Here is a 20,467-nt window from a genome sequence, read left to right as displayed (position 1 = left end):
ACGGACATAAAGATCCTTCTGTTTGCTGGCTGGTTTCTTCACTGACTCATTCATTGCACATGCAGAGTACTGTAGTTACAAACACCCATTCTGTAATCAGAGTGCCCAGGTTCAAATCCCAGGTCTACTATCTATTAGCAGAGTAGACTTAGGCAATTTACTTATCTCCACAAAACTCAGTTTACTTATTCCTAAAACGGGAGCAATAAATTTCCATCTCATAAGACTATTGTGAAGATTAAATTAAACAATCTATATAAAACAAGGAGTATAGTTCAAATAAAATTTTGGGTCAGTCTTATCCAGTTATCTGGTTCAGAAGTCAAGATTTCTCTCTGTGTGTGAGACTTCATCTGCCAAACTGGAGAGAAACTCTGGGCAGTGTTAGGAGTCTGTGTCACCATGGAAACATAAACACCATGCCTAAGCCGGATGCCCATTGTTTCTAAAGACAAATGCTCTCCTGGATTTGTTCTGATTTTTTCAAGTGACTTCCACTTATGATTTAATCAAAGAAGGAATTCTACCTGAAAGATGGAATTGAATAAAGAGACCAAACTCCAAGTAGCTATTAAGACCCCCAGTATGATTTTAGAGCCTGTAGATCCTGTCGATCCTAGAGCTTATAAAGCAACAGACCCCAATCCTTCCAGAAGCTGATGTATAAGGTGTAGGATGGGATGGATGGATCACATTGCGTCTGTGAATGCCATCTAAAAGGACAGTCTAGCTCTGAAATGACTGATTAATGTTAATTAGTAATAATGGCAGCAGGCATTTTCTCAATACCTACCAACGGCCAAGCACTGTTCTAATTCCTTTTAGAGGGAACTTATATTTAATCCTCACAATAATTCTACGAAATAGATCCCATTTTATAAGGAGTTTGTCCAGAGTCATGTGACCAAGAGGTGAAAGAACCAGGCTTTGGATGCTGGGAGTCTGCTGGGAGTCTACTGTGAGAGATGATGGTCCTAACCTCCAGGCTATGGCGAGAGAAGGGCTGTACTCAGCTCACTGCTCTGTGGACCAGCAGAACATAGAAGAATCCCTCCAATCACAACCCTCTTCAGAACTATCAGTCTGAGTCTTCAGGACAACCCTGAGAGGAAGGCATTTTTGTCCTCATCTCACAGAGAAAGAAATGTGAGTAGAGATAACAATGACTTTCCCAAGAGCTAATGCTAGCTATGGGCTCTTTCTACTATACCAGACTGCTTTTCAAGCTCTTTGAGTACTGCCCAAGACACAGAATATCGAGGAACTGAGTATCCTGGTAAATTTGTGTTTCAGTGGATTCTATGGTCAGGTTTTTGGAAAAACTCGTCAAAAAACAAAAGCCCAGAGAGTCCTCGGCAGGTCAGAATGAGCACCACCCCCAAGGGCCATGGCCCACAGTGGTGAACCAAGAGCTGGCATAGAAGCAGATGCCAGAGCTCTCAGAACCAGGCCAGTATGGGGCCAGGAAGGAATCTGATAGCTGAGAGCAGAGGAACGAGACTCATAAACAGAAGGTCTGTCTCCTAAGAAATTCTGATTCCCCATTCTGCTGTGTTCTTAACCCACTTTCTAGAGATGGAGCTATCAGGTATTAAGATATGGGGGCAGTGAGCCATGAGGGCAAGGCTAGAACCCTAAGAGACAGAGGTCGAGGAGTGAATCCCCATCTCTGCCTACCTCCCCAAACCTCTCTACCTGCCACCTCGCTGGGCACTCCTTACATCTGTGTGAGGAGGTATAATTTCATAATATTTTCCTTCCATTCAGGCAGATAGGCCAGGCTGGTAGCCACTTCCTTCTGGATAGGCCAGGCCCAGGCCTCAAAGAACGGAGCCAGATTCTTCTGCACTTGGTGGGAGAACATCTTCACCCACAGATTCATTTTGTCCACATTGTCTGTGGGCAAGTTGGTCTGGTTCCTATACTCAGTGAAGAGACGGATGAATGGCTCCCAACCAAAGGCCTCCTGTAGCTGGGGAGAGAAAGCAGCAGCAGAAAAAGACATTTAATCCACAGAAGGAAGTCCCAACAAACACTGTAATCAACTAATATAATGTATTTAACCCCTAAAGCACTGGCTTTATTTCTGTCAGTGGCCGTCTCTGCAGTTCTCGCTGCTGGCCTCATGGGCTACTCGCTCTGCCTTATCTCAGAAGGGCGTCTGATCGAGCACGGTGCTCAGCCCAGAGCAGACACTCAAGAAAGGATGGCTGCGGAAATACCTGTTACGATTATTATCAGTATTTACCACCTATGTCATTATTCATGTAGCTCACTCCATCGTCAAAGTGTCGGCAGGGTAGCACACAAGGATTTAAAGCTGGCCAAAGTGAAAAAAATCCTTGTATCTTTCACAGCTGCAACGTTAAACCCCCCAAACTGGGGAACTGTCCCTCTCTTCCTTACCCTGACATAACCTGCATCAGTCACAGGTCTGTGCCAATCTGCGAGGCTACTGGTGTGGCCTCTCGGAAAAAAATGTGAGTTCGGTAGAAACACAAGACGATGTACAGTCTAGGTGGACAGAATGACGTTAAGTAAGACAGATTTTTGGAAAAAGCAGTTGTCCCAAGGCCACAGGGAGTAGCCCGTGTGAGGCCCAGTTATGGCTCCTTACAGTTAGGACGACACTAGCAGTTCTCTGAAACACCCTTAGCTGGATTTCACAGGTGAGCAGCTTTTGTCCCTGGGGTGAAATGGCCCAGTGAGGAGATTAGAGTCTCCGGGCAGTTTCACTCTCATTCCCAGGGCAGTGGGTACACACAGAGAGGTATTTGGGCAGGTGGAAGAACCCAGCTGGAGAGTGAGTTCCAGAATCCCAGGTGGTGAGACTCTGCATGGTGGCCTGGGAGCTGCTCCAGGGACTGGGGTGAGGGAACTGGGGTGCCGGACAGTCATTCAAAGGCAGAGGCAACCTCATGTGGAGACCAGTGAGGCATCTTGGATTGCTTCTGAGGGAGAAACTTAGGCAGTTTCTAAGGAAAAAAATGGGTCCCATCCCGTGACGTGTGGTTGGGGCGGTGGGGGGAATGGGCAGGATGTTTGGTGTGAGATCGCTATTCCATGACGGGGTTTGGCTTCAGTCTATGGTAAGTCTGGCTTTAAAGCCAGCCATGGTAACTGTATAGTACTATCTTTGCCTCTGCTTTGGTCCTTTCATGAATCTCTTCAAAATCATCGTGTGAGGGTATGGCCAGGACAATTAAGTCCACTTTGGGGTCCCCACAGTGGGGTCTCCCCATCCCCATCCTTTCTTGCCCAGTACCTGTAGATATGTTTCCAGGGCAGTCCACGCATTCCAGTTTTTCACATTGGGACCCTTGCCCAGGTAGATTCGGACTCTCTTCTCTCGAACTGGGGGCCATAGAGCAATATTGGCGCGACCTCGAGGGATGCCCAAGACTGTTTCATGCACGTAAACACACCACAGATTGCAGGTGGCCTCGGTGGTGTGTGGGGGGAACTCCCATTCCTGCCGCTGCTGGTTGCGGCCGAGCTCATGGACAGGTCCCCACAGCCCCTTGGTTCTGATCAGCTTCTCATTGATGAGCTCTTGCACAGATTCCAGATGGCACATGATGGGGTACCCCGCATGCATCCAGCCTGGGAATGCAGGAGGGAGGAAGAGGGGTTAGAACACACCCTCCTGCCTTTACCAAGACTACCAGAACCCTGTAATGCTCAGACGGGCAATCCACACTGACCCACCGGGGCTCTCCACCATCTTCTCTTTCTGTAACTGTGCCTCCCCTTCACTCTGACCTGAGAGGAGTGGGACTGGTGCACGTTACAAACAATCCTTCACATTACTCTTCAGCTTTTCCACTTTTGTGAGGGTGTCTTGTCTTGGGAACCTGTCTCATTATACTCTTTTCTCAATAGGGAGAACTCCTGGATGGTGGCTTTCCTTTTTCATTACTAGATACAGTGTTGCCCACATTGATGCTATTTTATTGTAATCATCTGTATAAGGCAAGAAAACTGTGGTCTAAAGAAATTTCCATCATTTTCTCATTTCCACCATTTTCTCATTTCCACACCCCTGATTTGTTAGGCTCTTGACCCACTGGCAGAGAACTCTTCTTCCCGTGTCTTCTCAATGTTGTGTCCAACAACTGTGACCTGGGGCGAGACCCCCCACCCCTTTTACTTTCTCCTTGAAGTCCCCGATGGGATCCCTGTGAAATCCTAGCACTCTGTTCCTATGCTATTCCAGCTATTGGAAGACAACCCTTGACATGCCAGCTTAGATTGTTCATAATTTCACATACTACTCACGCACCTTCCACAGCCTGCTTTCCTCTGGTCCCATAATCCCATCATATTTCCTTATGCCATCAAAATATTACTTTAGAAAGTGTCTGTTGGAGGTGCACATGATATATTACTTAAGCATTCCATTCTGTTAGACACTTAGGTAGTTTCCAATTTTTTGATTGGGGGATCTGGCTGAGTCTATTTTTTTAAATACATATTTCCCCCCTTTCAAGACTTATATCTTCTATGTGTTGCTAGAAAAACATTTTTACTATGTTGGCTGCCTGCTGCATGGCTGTTGAAAAAAGGGAAGGCCATTAGGGGCAGCATGCACAGAGCACCCACCAACTGAGATCTGCACGTCAGCAACGATCCTCTGAGGCAGACGCAGAGGGAAGGGCTCGGCCCCCAGCCGTGCCACGGCCTGCATCACCTCGTCCCAGAGGCGAAGCAGCGGCTCGGGGTTCTCCAGCGTTCGGAGGTTGGCGGTTGGCACTGTCAGGATGATGTTGTCCGTAGCCAGCTCTCCCCAGGGACCTGGATTCTCCTGGATGCGCCTCTTCCACTCCTCCTGGGAGGTCTCCCCTGGGAAGAGAGGCCATAGGCCTTGAAACTCACTTTCCCAAATCCCTTATGTTAAAACATCCAACTTGAACCCCAGGAAGAGAACACCGAGGTCATAAGTGACCATATCGCCCCTTTTATCCTTCTTCTAGGAAATCTCCAAGATTGTGGGTTGGTCTTCATCTCCTTGGCCCCAGTGCTGAAAATAAGGAAACTTAGCTTCCTCCCCTCTACCAGCCAGGAGTTTCTCTCTTCCTACAGCAAACAGCCCCAGATGATCTCCTGACCCAGCTCTCCCACTCCCTTGGGGTTCACCGCACAGTTCCCACTCACCCAGCTTATAGTATGGGGCATGCACAGCCCCCTTAACAGTGATGGGCACAGAGCCCAGTTTGCTGCTCTGTGGCACGATGATATAGAGCAGGCCGCCCCAGAGGCAGGTAATGGACTTGGTGGGCTTGTCCAAGCAGCACCGGTTAATCACGAGCGGACCTCGGAACAGCTTGCTGGCTCTGGTCAGGTCATCCGTGTGGCAGCCGATCTGTATCTGGAGCAGAGAGATTCCCCCCAAAGTCACCTCGGGTGTGTGTAGGTGGAAAGGGAGGGCTTCCAGGAGGTGGGGACAGGAAAGGTCACTGGGCCATGACCCCATGCTAGCCCACCCCATTCCATCATTCTTCGGGGCTGTGTGGACCAAATCGTGTGTAAACGTCCTCCCAGGAGCGTCAGCTCCACACAAAGTCGTATTGAGACGCTGAAGTGAGAGACACCAGGTGTAGCACATGGCTAATACTGAGGAGGGCTGACTCCCACACAGGGCCCCTAGGTGTCTCTGAAACCCACAGAATCCTGGGTTGCCTACTTTGTTGTGGTGACTGGTCATCTTGGGAATGGGGCAGAGGGGTCTTACGGACTTCAGCCCTTTGCTGACTGGAGAGAGGCCCCAGGGGGAGGCAGTGTGACAGGCTCATGAACTGGAGGGAGGATTCAGTTCCTCCCATTGGCCAGGCCCCCATTCCTGGGCCCATGGAGTGGCTCTTGTACTGGGTGGAGTCCTGGAATTGTTCTCCCAGGTTTATGCTAAACAGGTTCTAGAACAAGAGCACAGAACAGACCCTACCTGTCACATCGACTCTCCAGGGGGACAGAGCAGGATGGCTACTTAATTTTCGAACAGAGTGTGTGCATGGGTGTGAAAGTGACGGAGCTGGAGGGAGACTGGGGGAGCAAGGAATAGTCTTCAGTGTCATAGGAAAGAGGAAGAAAGATCTTGCTCTCCAGTGGGGGACTGGACAGGCACAGAAAGGGAACTGAGATGGGCTGAACACTTCTGCGTGCCAGGGCACTCTCCATTTGGTGCCTCTTGTTTTTTTAGTTTTGAAAACATTTTATTATTATTATTATTATTATTTTTAAAGATTTTATTTATTTATTTGACAGACAGATCATAAGTAGGCAGAGAGGCAGGCAGAGAGAGAGAGGGAAGCAGGCTCCCTGCTGAGCAGAGAGCCCGACGTGGGGCTTGACCCCAGGACCCTGAGATCACGACCCGAGCCGAAGGCAGAGGCTTTAACCCACTGAGCCACCCAGGCGCCCCTTTATTATTATTTTTTAAAGCAGGCACCACACCCAAAGTGGAGCTTGAACTCGTGACCTTGAGATTAAGGGTCATATGCTCTACTGACTGAGCCAGTCAGGCACCCATTTGGTGCCTTTCTTATTCTCCACTCTGGGACATAAGAGAAAAGCACAAAACTTAAGAGCCAGGAGTTGCTTAGGTTTAAGTCCTGGGCTCTGAAATGTATCCTATCTATTGGCTGATTGATTGGAGTAATCGTGGACACACAATGTTAACATTAGTTTCAGGTGTACTAGATATTTTCAATCTACCTACACCCGCAGCTCAGTTGTCTCATCCTTAAAATGGGGTAAAAGTACATGCCCAAGGTTGCCAATAGGGTTTTTATGAGGATCAAAAAAGACGGTGACCGTAAAAGCAGGAACATTTGGGTTCTGCATCAAGTGGAGATGGGGTATGGCCTTACCTTCAGATCAGCAGAGGCAGCAGCTTCAGGCAGTGAGACCTCTATAATCTGCCTTCCAGGAATGTAGAGCCCGGTGCTCATCCAGCAATATCTGGTGCCTGCCAAAGCACGGGAAGGGCCGGCTTTATCCCTCCTCTGTGACACCATCTCCATCCAGCTCTGCACAGCTCTCTCCCTTCATACTGTCCTGACTCAACTCTTGCAACAGTTACCTAAAGCCCCCACCCCCATCTCCTTGAAAGTGCATGGCCAAGAGTGGAGATGGCCTTCCGAAGTCATCAGGCCCCACTCCCGCAGCCACCGCGCTGAGCCCTCCGCCCCCAGGGCACCCCACACTGAGCGCCTCTTCCCCTCCCCGTTCAGTACCTGGATTGTTGCAGTTGACCTCAACGGTGATAGGAGACTCAGAGGGGCGCAGATAGGGGCTGCTGTACATGTCTTCAATTTCTGGCACTAACAGAGAGAGGTCACTTCCAGAGTGGGCCAAGCCAGTGGCCAGGGAAAGCATAGCCCCCCTGCAGCAGTCATTGATAACAGGGTTCTCTCGGGTTGCGACTGGGAGCCGATACCGACTCAGCAGCTTCCTCAGGAGCCGATGCACAGACATATATGCAGGGATCTCGTCAGCGGGGATCTGCAGGAAAGCTGCACCATCTGGCCCCAGCTTGGCCAACCAGCCCTTTTCCACGTTCCCTCTTTTCCTGCCCATTATGACTTGGAACTCGGCCAATGTGGTGCGGAAGTGATAGGTCCTTATCCCTGCTTTAGGCGTACGGAAGGGCCCTGGATTAAGGCTTTGGCTTGTGATGCTGATGCCAAAGGGGTTGAGGAGGAGGTTTCCTGGGAACCGAGCCAAAGGAGACACTCCTGGGTTCTTGAAGGCCCACCACCAGGCTTGGGCTCCAACAAACAATCCCCCACCCTCAGCTACAAACTCCTGCAGCTCTTTGACCCCCACATCACTCACGGGTTCAAAGCAATAGACACTCGCATCACTGGTCAGATGGGGCTCAATGCTGGTGTCTATGCCCCCGACCGCGAGCAAGCCGCTCAGTGTCCTGAGTTCCGTCTGCACCACGATCTTGCCTCGGCGGCCTCCATCCAGCCAGCGAACAGCATTGAGCAAAAAGGGGCCCAGTTTTCCCACGGTGAATAATACCTTGTGGCCGGTCACAACCACCCGGCCCCGGCCATAGCGAGCAGCCGCTATGACACAGCCGTGATAGGAATCTAACCCCAGGGGAAAGGCTAGAGCCCCATGCACAAGAAGCTGGGAGGGGAAGCAATCTGAGTTGCTGATGTCCAGCTCTGAAATCCCATGCAGGAGCTCCTCTCTGTCCTCGGAGAGATCATCTTCACAGCTGCAAAAGATACAGGTGTTCTCTATTAAAGGAGTGATCACATAAAGCTCTGAGAAGAGTTCCCGGCATACAGCAAGTGTCAGCTTTACTAATATGATCACCTTTAGCTCTCGAGGGAGAGCTGGGAGAGCAAAGTAGACAAATCTGACCTCACTGGGTAGGCAGGCTGGTCTGAGGGAAGACAGAGGGACAATCCATTCTGCTCTGCTCCTTCTTGGAATGCAAATCCTCCAAAGGAAATCTCATAGGAAGCCCTGCTGTGTTTACCCAGTATCGTGTCTTAGCTATTCTAGATTTAAGCGTTCATTTCAGCCTTTTGGGCATTATATAAATAACTGAATGGGTCATCATGTTTTCATTCTTATAAAGATTATTTATAAATTTTATGCAGCCAATTTTCAAGTAAAGTCAACGGAGGGCTGACTTGGTGGCACCACTGAAGAATCACTATTATTTCAAAAGGTGGGGCAGGGGAGCTGGTTGGCTTCAACTCTAGTGGAGACCCTCTTGTTACCTGAACCCAAAGGATTGACTATCTACACCCAAACTCCACCCATTCATGGATGGCTTACGGGAGGCTCATATCCATGCTATAAGGTGTTTCTCAGTCCATTTGGGCTGTCTGTGGGCACCAAACCCCTGTAAGAAGACCTCAGGACATCCATATCCCCCAAATGGGAGATGTAGCCCTGGGTACCTAGTGGGATCATTAGTGGGGAAGACGTAGAGTGACCTCTAAAACCTGGAGATCCCAGAACTGGCTATGCCACTTTTGTTAGGTAAACATTGGCAACATACAGCCAGAGGCAGTGCATGCAAACACTGGATGATGGGAGTCAAGTAGACAGCATCACTGTGTGTCTGTGATGTGCTCTCTGTGGTTGCAAGAATCCCAGTTAACTGAAGGGAGACTGTGGTGCTCTTAGTAGGTATGATCCTTTCCTGAAGACAAAGGTATCACCCTACGAGTGACTCTCCTGCTCCTCGAAGCACTAACCACTGAAATCATTCAACTGGCTCTTCTTGCTCTGATTCAAGTTTACTGAACCACCTTGTGATGATAATCTCGCTTCTGATGATCATCTGCCTACACAAAGAAGTCAGGGGCCAGGTCAAGTAGAATGTTCTAGTTCTGTGACATATCTATTTCTCAAGCAACATCTTGCACAGTCTATCTTTAATTTGGTGATTCTAAATTTAAAAATACTAATTTAAAAATTTTTATTACTTTGTACCTGTATACAAAATTAAAAGAAAATGTGTTTTAATTCTCATAAGGGGTTCTGTTTATAAATTTCATGCAATTAGTTGTTTGACAACCAAGTCAGTGAAAAGGTAATCTACTATGTTTTAGATTAATACACTGGCATCAAGGTTTATACACTAACCTATTATGATAAGGTGGGTGATATTGAATGGGCAAACTTGAAGCCCAGACACCAAATCACTAGCATATCATTTAGACAATGACCTTAGGTGAGGTCCTTTTCATGCTTAGCTGGGGGCACCCTCAAAAACATCTGTTTTCTAATAGCCATGTTATTTCTAATAGCTATGACTTTGGTACAGGGGAAGAGAAATTTTTGTTTCATAAAAAAATGATTTCATAAAAAATAACTTTTTTCTGAAAAAAAAATCTGAACTGGATTGTTTACTTTTCTTTCCCATTCTCTTCTGATATGAAACAGAAGTTTTAAAATCAGAATAAATCCATGATTGCACTGAGTTGTGAAAAGGGCACAATCAGTAAACTGGGTTAGTGACAATTTATTGAAAATATAAATCAAATGGAATCAGACTGATCAGAAACCCATAAGCACAGAAGAATCTGTAACTGCATATATGTGAAAGAAAAAGATCAAGAAAAAAAGAATAGGGATTATGAGAAAATACTGAGATAATTATTACTGAGAAAATATACTTCCATAACCAATAATAATCAACCTAGAATTTCAATGCCATTTAGCATTTAATTAAACAAGAGTCAGCAAATATTTGATGAAAAGTAACAGCATGAAGGAGAAGCACCAAAATAACCTGAGAAAACCAACCCCCAACGAAGTAATAGTGATAGATGGAGTGCACTCCTATTGTACATCCTGTGGGTTTGGACAAAGGCATGACATGTATCCATATTTACGGTATCACACAGAGTATCTTCACTGCCCTAAACATACTCCGTGTTCTGCCTGTTCATCTTCTCATCCCATCCCTGGCAACCACTGATCTTTTTACTGTCTCCATAGTTTTGCCTTTTCCAGACATCGTCTAGTTGGAATCATGCATTTAATGTTCCTACCTGTCTGCTCATGGGTTATTGGCTCATTTCTTTTTAGCACTGAATAATACTCTATTGTCTGAACATACCACAAATGTATTCACTTCCTGAAGGACATCTTAGTTGTTTCCATGTTTTTGCAGTTATGAACAAAACTGCTACAAGCAAGTTTTTGTGTGGATGTAACTCATTCGCATAAATAGCAAGGAGTGTGATTGCCGGATCCTATAGTAAGAGCAGTTTAGTTTTATAAGAAACTGCTAAACTGTCTTGCAGTGGCTGGACCGTTTTGCATTCCCATCATCAGTGAATGAAGAGTTCCTGAGGCTCCACATTCTCATCAGCATTTGGTGGTATCTGTGTTTTGAATTTTCAGTTTACTGACATCTCGTTGTTTTATTTTGCATTTCCTTGAGGACACATGATGTGACATGTCTTTTCATATGATTATCTGACATCTGTACATCTTGGTGAGGTGTCTGTTAAGGTATTTGGACCATTTTTTAATTGGATTGTTTTCTTATTATTATTTTAAGATTTCTTTGTATATTTTGGATAATAATCTTTTATCAGATGTGCCTTTTGCAAAAATTTCCTCCCAGTCTGTGGCTTGCCTTCTTATTCTCTTGACATTGTCTTTTGCAGAGCAGAAATTTTTAATTTTAATGCAGCCCAGCCTATAATTATTTCTTTCATAGATCTTTGGTATTATATCTAAAAAGTCGTAGCCATATTCAAGGTCATCTAGGGCTTATTTCCTGTTACCTACTAGGAGTTTTATAGTTCTGTTTTACATTTATATCTGTGATCTGTTTTGAGTTATTTTGTGAAAACTATAAGGTCTGTGTCTAGATTCATTTTTTGGCTTGTGGATATCCAGTTCCATCATCATTTTTGAAGACTTCCTTTGCTCCATTTTATGACCTTTCCTCCTTTGTCAAAGATCAGATGACCATACTTATGTGTGTCTATTTCTGGGCTCTCTACTCTGTTCAGTTCGTCTGTTCTTTCACAAATACCACTCTTGATTACTGTAGCTGTATAGTAAGCCTTAGATAGTGTCCATCCTCCAACTTTGTTCTCTAATACTGTGTTGAACATGCCAATTTTGAAAAATCAACTTCATTGACACGTAAAATTCATTTAAAGTCTATGTCTTGATGAGATTTTGTTACAGTTTTACACTTGTATAATCACAATAAAAATATATAGCATTTCCATCACCACAGAAAACTACCTTTTGTCCCATTTCAGTCAATCCAGTCCTCAGGCAACCACTGACGTGCCTGCTTTCAGTGTAAATGAGATCAGCCTTTTCTAAAGTTTCATATACATGGAATCATAAAGTATATCCTCTCATGTTTGGCTTCTTCCACTCAGAATACATTTTTGAGAGCAATCCATGTTATTAAGCCCATTAGTAATCCATTCCTTTTTATTGCTGAGTAGTATGCCGCTAGGTAGATAGACATCCCACATTTTGTTCATCCATTCATCTGTTGATGAATATTTAGGTAGTAGCTTCCAGTGTGAGGCTTGCTACCATGAACATTCATACACAAAATTTTTGTGTGGACATGTTTTCCTTTCTTCTGGATAAATGCTTAGGAATGAGATGGTTGAGTAGTATGGTAAGAGTAGGTTTACATTTTTAAGAAATTGCCAAACTGTTTTCCAAAGTAGTTGTATCATTGTACACTCCCAACAGCAACATAGGAGATTTCCAGTGGCTCCACATTCTGCAAACTCTTTGTGAGTCATTTTAGGGACAATTCTGGTGTGTGTGTGTGTGTGTGTGTGTGTGTGTGTGTGTGTGGTATCTAATTGTGATTTAAATTTGCATTTCTCTGATGACTAATGATGTTAAGAATCTTTTTGTGGGCTTATTGTCCTTTCATCATTTATCTTCTGTAAAGCATGTTAAAATATTTTTTTACTAGATTGTTTATTCTTCTTATTGAGATGTAAGAGTTCTCTATGTATTCTAAATGCAAGTCCACTATCAGATATAAGTACTGCAAATAATTTTTCCAGTCTGTAGACTGCCTTTTTGTTTTCTTAATACTGTCTATTGATTTGCAGAAGTTATTAAAAAAATTTTTGATGAAGCTCAATTTATCAATCTTTTCCTCTTATGGCTCTTGTACTTTTTGTGTCCTCTCTAGACCATCTTTGCCTACCCCAAGGTCACAGATAATCTCTCCTGTACATTCATTTAGAAGTTTTTAACAAACAAAAAAATTGAAAAAAGTTTTTGAATTTTAGTCTCTGCATTTCGGTCCAGATCTTCTGAATTATTTGTTTTGTATGGAGTGGGATAAGCATCAAGATTCACTTTTTCTCCATAAGGGTGTCCATTTATTCCAGAACCATATGTTGAAAAGATTATCTTTTCCTCATAGAATTACCTTGGCACCTTTGGCAAAAAATAATTGAGCATGGATCTGTGAGTCTATTTCTGAATCGTGTAGTCTGTTTCATTGATCTGTATCCCTATCCTTATACCAATACCATAGTATTTTGATTACTTTAGCTTTCTCATAAGCATTAAAATTGGGTTATGTTAGTTCCTTTCATTTGCATTAGTTTTAGAGTCCATTTGAACTTTGGTTGGGATTATTGCATTATTGAATCTATACATCATTTGGGGGAAAGCTGACATCTTTAAAGTACTGAGTGTTCTGATTCATCAATGTGGTGTATTTCTCCATTTCTTTAGGTCTTAATTTCTGTCAGTGACTTTTTATAGTTTTCAGGGTATGGGTCTTATATTTTATTAATTTCATTAGTATTTCACAATTTTGTATCCTGTTTTAACTGATATTGTATTTTTTTATTTCAATTACCAATTTTTGGCTGCTAGTATACTAAAATGTAATTGATTGGGTCACCTGAGTTGCTCAATTGGTTAAGTGTCTGCCTTTGACTCAGGTCATGATCCCTGAGTCCTGGGATCAAGCCCCACATTAAGGGTCCCTGCTTGGTGGGGAGTCTGCTTCTCCTTCTCCTGTTCCCACTGCTTGTGCGCACACACACACACACACACACTCTCTCTCTCTCTCTCTGTCAATAAATAAATAAAATCTTTTTAAAAAATGTAGTTGATCTTTCTATATTGACCTTGTATCCTGCAACCTTGCTAAATTCAATTATAGCATTTTTTGTAGTTTTAAGGAATTTTTTACATAGATTTTACATTTGTTTTCTGCAAATAGACATAGGTTTACTTCTTAATTTTTCATCTCTGTGCCCCTTTTTTTTTTTTTTTTACTTGCCTTACTGCCCTGGCTGGGACCTTTGGTACAATGTTGAGTAACAGCAGTGAGAGCAAGTATCCTTCCTTGTCCTGTTTTCAACCTTAGGATATTTCACCATTAAGCACGTTCTTATCCATAGCTTTTTCAAAGATGGCTCATCATATGATAGAAGTTCCTTTTTATTTCTAAATAAGATATTGTCATGATTTGGTATTGAATGCTGTCAAATGCTTGTTCGTGTGTGTGTGTGTGTGTGTGTGTGTGTGCATGTATTGAATTATATAGTTTTCTCATTCGTTCTGTTAATTTGGTGATTTACTTCCATGTTAGAATGTTAACACAGCCATGTATTTCTAGGTTAAGCCATACTTGGTCATGATATAGTAACCTTTCTATAGATCCCTTTAATTCTTTTTCTTCTTTTTTTGTAATTTTTTTTCAGTGTTCCAAGATTCATTATTTGTGCACCACACTTAGTGCTCCATGCAATCCATGCCCTCTCTAATACCCACCACCTGGTTCCCCCAACCTCCCACCCCCCGCCCCTTCAAAACCCTCAGATTGTTTTTCAGAGTCCATAGTCTCTCATGGTTCACCTCCCGTTCCAATTTCCCTCAACTCCCTTCTCCTCTCCATCTCCCCTTGTCCTCCATGCTATTTGTTATGCTCCACAAATAAGTGAAACCATAGGATAATTGACTCTCTCTGCTTGACTTATTTCACTCAGCATAATCTCTTCCAGTCCCGTCCATGTTGCTACAAAAGTTGGGTATTCATCCTTTCTGATGGAGGCATAATACTCCATAGCGTATATGGACCACATCTTCCTTATCCATTCATCCGTTGAAGGGCATCTTGGTCCTTTCCACAGTTTGGCGACCGTGGCCATTGGTGCTATAAACATTGGGGTACAGATGGCCCTTCTTTTCACTACATCTGTATCTTTGGGGTAAATACCCAGTAATGCAATTGCAGGATCATAGGGAAGCTCTATTTTTAATTTCTTGAGGAATCTCCACACTGTTCTCCAAAGTGGCTGCACCAACTTGCATTCCCACCAACAGTGTAAGAGGGTTCCCCTTTCTCCACATCCTCTCCAACACATGTTGTTTCCTGTCTTGCTAATTTTGGCCATTCTAACTCGTGTAAGGTGGTATCTCAATGTGGTTTTAATTTGAATCTCCTGGATGGCTAGTGATGATGAACATTTTTTCATGTGTCTGATGGCCATTTGTATGTCTTCATTGGAGAAGTGTCTGTTCATTTCTTCTAACCATTTTTTTAATATGATTGTCTGTTTTGTGTGCCTTGAGTTTGAGTTCTTTATAGATCCTGGATATCAACCTTTTGTCTGTACTGTCATTTGCAAATATCTTCTCCCATTCTGTGGGTTGCCTCTTTGTTTTGTTGACTGTCTTCTTTATCCATTCGTCTGTTGAAGGGCATCTTGGCTCTTTTCACAGTTTGGCGATTGCTGCTATAAACATTGGGGTACAGATGGCCCTTCTTTTCACTACATCTGTATCTTTGGGGTAAATACCCAGTAGTGCAATTGCAGGGTCATAGGGTAGCTCTATTTTTAATTTCTTAAGAAATCTTCACACTGTTTTCCAAAGTGGCTTTAATTCTTTTTACAATATTTTATTAAAAATATTTGCATCTTTGTTCCTGAAGGATATTGTTCTTTAGTTTTCTTGCAGTGTCTTTCTTGGGCTTTGGCATCAGAGAAATACTGTTCTAATAAATCAAGTTGCAAAAATTTTCCTCCTTTTCTATTTTCTTTAATGGTTTATGTTAAGTTAGTATTATTTGTTCTTTAAATATTTGATATAATGCATCAGTGAAGCTATCTAGATGTGAAGTTTTCCTTATTGGGACTTTTTTTCATTGTTGTTGATTTTAAATAAAATTTTTATTTTAAGATTAAAAAAAACATAAAAATTGCAACTATAGTACCAAGTTATATAAGCCCTTCACCCAGTTTTCCTAATGTTAGCATGTTAACAATTGTGGTATGTTTGCCAAAACTGAGAAGTGAAAACTGGTAAAATGCTATTAACTCCAAACTTTAGACAAATTTCGTCAGTTTTCCCACCAACATTTTCTAAGATCCAAACCAGGAAACCACATTGTATTTAGTATTGGGATGTTTTAAAATACAATTCCAACTCATTAAACATGTATTTTCTGTTAATTTTTGTGTCAATTTTAGTAGTTTGTCTCTCTCCGGAAATTTGTCCATTTCATTTAAGTTGTCAGATTCATTGGCATACAAGTATAATATTCTTTTATTATCCTTTACTGTATGTAGGATCTGTATTAATCAACCATATTCCATTCCTAGAATTTTTCATTTGCATAATCTGTCTTGTTTTTGTGATCATTATATAGAGAGATTTATCACTTTTATTGATTTTTTTTCAACTAACCAGCTTTTGATTTTACTATTTTTCCCTATTGTTTTCTATTTCCTGTTTCATTGAATTCAGCTCTCATCTTTATTATCTTCTTATTCTTTCCACAAATTTTGGGTGAGGTTTTCATTTTTGTTTAGCTTCCTGATATGGGAAACTTATGTCACTGAATTTAAACTTTAATCTTTTCTAATAAAAGCATTTATATAAGGCATACTTTTCTGTTTAAGCAAGACTTTAACTGCATTACACAAATTTTGACATGTTGTGTTTTCATTTTTATTCAGGTTAAAATATTTTCTAATTTCCTTTGTAACTTCTTTTTTGACTTGTAGGGGATTCATGTAGTTTTTAACTTATAAATATTTAGATATTCAAGATATATTAGAAAATAACTTTATTGTATACTAATAGGTAAATGGTAAGTAACTTATGAAAAAAATCCAACTATGAAATGCTCTACAGCTATTCTGAAAGATGATGTATGTTTATCAGGTGCACATGGAAAAATGTTCAAGATACATTAAGTGAAAAATCAAGTTGCAGATCTCTCTCTGTTTCTCTTTCTGCTTCCCCAACTCTACCACCCCACCCACTTACAAACACACATGCAAACACACACGCACACACACGCGCGCACACACACACACACACACACACACACACACGGAAGAAAAGTCAGAAAAGATAGAGTCCAAACTCTGGGGAAAAGAATGAATTAGTGCAGGCAGAGGGAGAGGTGGAGACAAAGCTCTTTTACTTTTTACTTTGCATACTTATAGATTATTTCAGTTCTTTTTCAACAAGCATGTATTTTGATATATGTGCTGCCAAAGCGAACTCTACAAGCATATATTTTGAAACTGAAGTAAGGAAACTGTTCATAAAAAGGCAAAGAAATCTGAATTGTGATTTAGCAATTACTCTTCTGAAGTGCTCTGTCTTCCCACTTGGACTTGCTCTCTAAAACTTCTTATTTTTTGAGAACCAACTAATGCAATTTTAGTCTACATAATTAAGCATGAAGTGAGAAGGGTCGAGTAGCAGTTAGGGCACTATGTTTACCACCCCCCTCAACACCTGGCCATGATCCTGACATAAAATTCTATAGTTAGCATTCTGAAAATCCCTAACATGTAACAAGCAATGACCTCCAACAGTTTGTGGATCCTTGTTATAAATAAGCTTATGATTAATATCCACTTAGATATTTTGGCTTTCCAAACTGCTTGGGAAGTCATAGTCATGATTATCTTCCATAAACTGACAGTTTTCTTGCTTCATTTGAATTAATTTCAAGTAGATTACTCAATTTTCAAAATTCTGAAATTTTAATGATCTGGAATTCAAAGACTTTGTGTGTATAATATCCTCTTATGATCTTTCAAAATGAAGAGAGTATAAATTGTTATCAGTGTGTAATGTTCGTCAATTCAGGTTTCACAGGGGTGTTTTCAAGCCGAGGAATTTGGAGCATGCAGACATTTGTACAACATTCTTCTCTATGCACCTCTGATCACTGTGAGTATAGATGGGAATCACTGTAGACGGAAAACCAGTCTCAATGACATATAGCAAAAAGGAGGACAAGGATGTTCACTCCAGTACTTTCCATTTAGAGGGAAAAAGAGGTGGAAGGATATGCCAAGGTCATGCTGCATTTACTGGGAGTAAGATCCCGGGTTTCCAGGTTCCAGTGAAACTCAGTATCACAGCCCTCTTCCTACAACAGTTGTTCAGTTTTTGTAATTCCTTCCAGGTCTGGTTACTGGAGATGTTTATGTGCTTTTCATTCTCAGGTCTTTGGAAATTATTTTCTTGACATAAGAAATAATGCCTGGGATATAGAATATACTCTGTAAATACTGGCTATATAAATGGATGAACAAAATACAGAGTTGAAACTCTTTAATAGAAGCTCGAGATTTGGGTAAAAATGAGACAAGGGACTATTATTGCACAGAGGACTAGAAAAACCATTCAGGTTGATTCTTGTAAAACCTCCCTAAGATTGATCAACTAATGACACAATCTGCATCACATGTCTAATTGGTGGAGCCAATTCGGTCTCTGGTACTTGTTTTATTAAATGTACGAAGAGGTAAAATGTGGCAGTTAGTCATGATGATGCTGTCTCGGTTTGGTGGAGGAAGTAGGTAAAAACAGGAGTTAACATGCCAATTCTTAATACAACTGGGACAACATAAACAACCATAATGATGAACGCCAGGTAAGTGTCAATGATTGGGAATGATATTCATGACATCCTACTCTTATGTACCATAGGCTGGATGTGGAAATAATTAAAGTGTTCTAGGTATTTGAGGGTGTTTCTTAATTCATTGAATCCTCACAACCGTCCTGAAAGGTAGTCATTATTAATCCCACTTCAGAGATGAGGCTTAGGGAGGGTGACTGTGACATCAGGTTATAGAGCATGTATCAGACAGAGCTTGGGAACTTACTGAAGCCTTCCTTCTCTAAAATCTGTGCTTTTTCCAGGTTATATGAATCCTGAGTCCTGCAATGAGATTGTGGGTAGTTTATGACAATGGACTCAGTGTTTTGTCAAATGAAATACTTAATAGAAGGTAAGTCTCCTTCTGCACATAAAGTACAACACCACTGACCTCAGAGCTGGAGGCACAGTAGAGACACTGAGGATGAAGATGATAAGAGAGTAGAAATCACCTGGGGAACAAACTACAGGTGGCTTGGTCTTGCAGTGGGCATGGAGACTAGCATTCTAAATGCAGATGATGACGCTTTCCAGGCAGGAAATGAGGGCAGCAAGTAGGAGGCTCATGTCCTGACATCCGTGGGTATTCTCACCAGGCTAAAAGATCATATGGTTTTATTACTTAGGGATTTGTTTTTCTGATCATAAAATGGACTTCCTCTGATAAAAATTTGATTCATCTTGGTAAGATCTGCCACACTTTAGTCTTAGAAGGGTGAGAGGATCCCAAGATCTTATTTAGAATTTAGTAAGAAATATGCAAGTAATAAGATAATCTGTCTACCAAAGTTATCTTAATTCATGCTCTCATGTTTAAATGAGGGTTTAAAAATAAATAAGATCCTTTGACAGAGTAACTAAATCCACAGGGGTTTTCAACCTGAACTTTGCTAAGCATGTGATGGAAATGATCTTCCTTCCTGAATTCTAATAGAAGCATCCTGGTATCTTGCATTGTCAAATGTTTCTAAAACATTTTGAAGTTATTCTGTATAGTACTACCTATTACAAGAGTGGAGAAAGATCCAAATGCTCAACAGCAGGCAAATGATAAAATAAATCAGGCATTCTCATGAAGTGAATCAAATATAACTTTGAAGATTATATAGAATGAAAAATATTTGTGAGTGGAATTCAAAATAGTATGTATTCTAAGATGATAACAATGTAAAATATGGATGAATGGGGAAAATAATATGCAAAAATGAAGAGCTTTGTTGTGTGTTTATGACCTATTACTTTTAAAAATGAACATTTAAAAAATAGGATATATTGAAAAATATTGGAAAAGTGGTTTAAAAGTAGAATCATAATTCAAAAGTATTGGCAATTGGTAACACATACACACATAGACATATTTATATGTATATCGGAGTTTTTTAAAAGGTAAGTGACAAAAAGTGAATCATTAGGAGAGTTAAATTTGGTTTTATGTTTTCTGTTTATGTCATAAAAAGTATTTATGCACTGACAGATTGGAAGGTGTTTAATATGACATGAATTAGTTTTTTGTCTTTTAGTGTTCCTAAATGTGAACTGAGCTAATGAAATATACACCTTATTAATAAAATTTCATAGAAATTCTGGAAAGTAAAAGTTTAAAAGTAAAAATCATCTACCATTATTCCATGACCCAGAGTTATACCCATTAATGATATTTTGACCTTTTCCTTCTATAATATTTTCTGCACATAGCTGTATTTTTTTTACCAAAAGTAGGAACATAGTGAATAACAGATTACCATCCTATTTTATTTCATTTAATAATACCCCCTAAAAGATTTTTTTCATGCCTTAATTATTCTTGGAAACATAGTTTGAATGGTTGGTTATTAAATCTATAATTTATTTAGATATACTATTCTTCCCTATTACAAATAATGCTGAATTGCATATCCTTGTATATGAATCTATCTTATTCTTTTTAAAAGTCCTATTAAAAGACATATTAAAGGTTTATTAAGGCCTAATTCACATAAAGTAAAATTCACTTGATTAAGGTTTATAATTATGGATTTTGATATACAGTTTGGCAACCACAACATCAGGTGG

The 20,467-nt window shown here is 41.3% G+C and overlaps 1 protein-coding gene across 4 annotated transcripts in view; it reads right to left on the bottom strand.

Moving 5' to 3' along the window:
- Positions 1-20,467, bottom strand: part of TCAF1 (TRPM8 channel associated factor 1) — a 44,359-nt gene that overhangs the window by 827 nt on the left and 23,065 nt on the right. For 3 of the 4 annotated variants that reach the window (XM_032866893.1, XM_032866910.1, XM_032866900.1), the window contains exons 3-8: positions 7,233-8,227; positions 6,867-6,964; positions 5,155-5,368; positions 4,603-4,842; positions 3,266-3,603; positions 1,722-1,972 (exon numbers count right to left, since the gene is read on the bottom strand). In XM_032866893.1, coding sequence (XP_032722784.1) covers positions 1,722-1,972; positions 3,266-3,603; positions 4,603-4,842; positions 5,155-5,368; positions 6,867-6,964; positions 7,233-8,227 — 2,136 coding nt within the window. Of the gene's footprint in view, positions 1-1,695; positions 1,973-3,265; positions 3,604-4,602; positions 4,843-5,154; positions 5,369-6,866; positions 6,965-7,232; positions 8,228-20,467 lie in introns of all 4 variants that reach the window. The other variant, XM_032866918.1, reaches the window with a different exon arrangement.

The sequence above is a fragment of the Lontra canadensis genome, unplaced genomic scaffold (genome assembly GCF_010015895.1).
Source record: "Lontra canadensis isolate GAN:19392208 unplaced genomic scaffold, GSC_riverotter_1.0 scaffold2, whole genome shotgun sequence".
In the NCBI taxonomy this organism is placed as follows: Eukaryota; Metazoa; Chordata; class Mammalia; order Carnivora; family Mustelidae; genus Lontra; species Lontra canadensis.
This window is presented reverse-complemented; position numbering and strand designations above follow the sequence as displayed.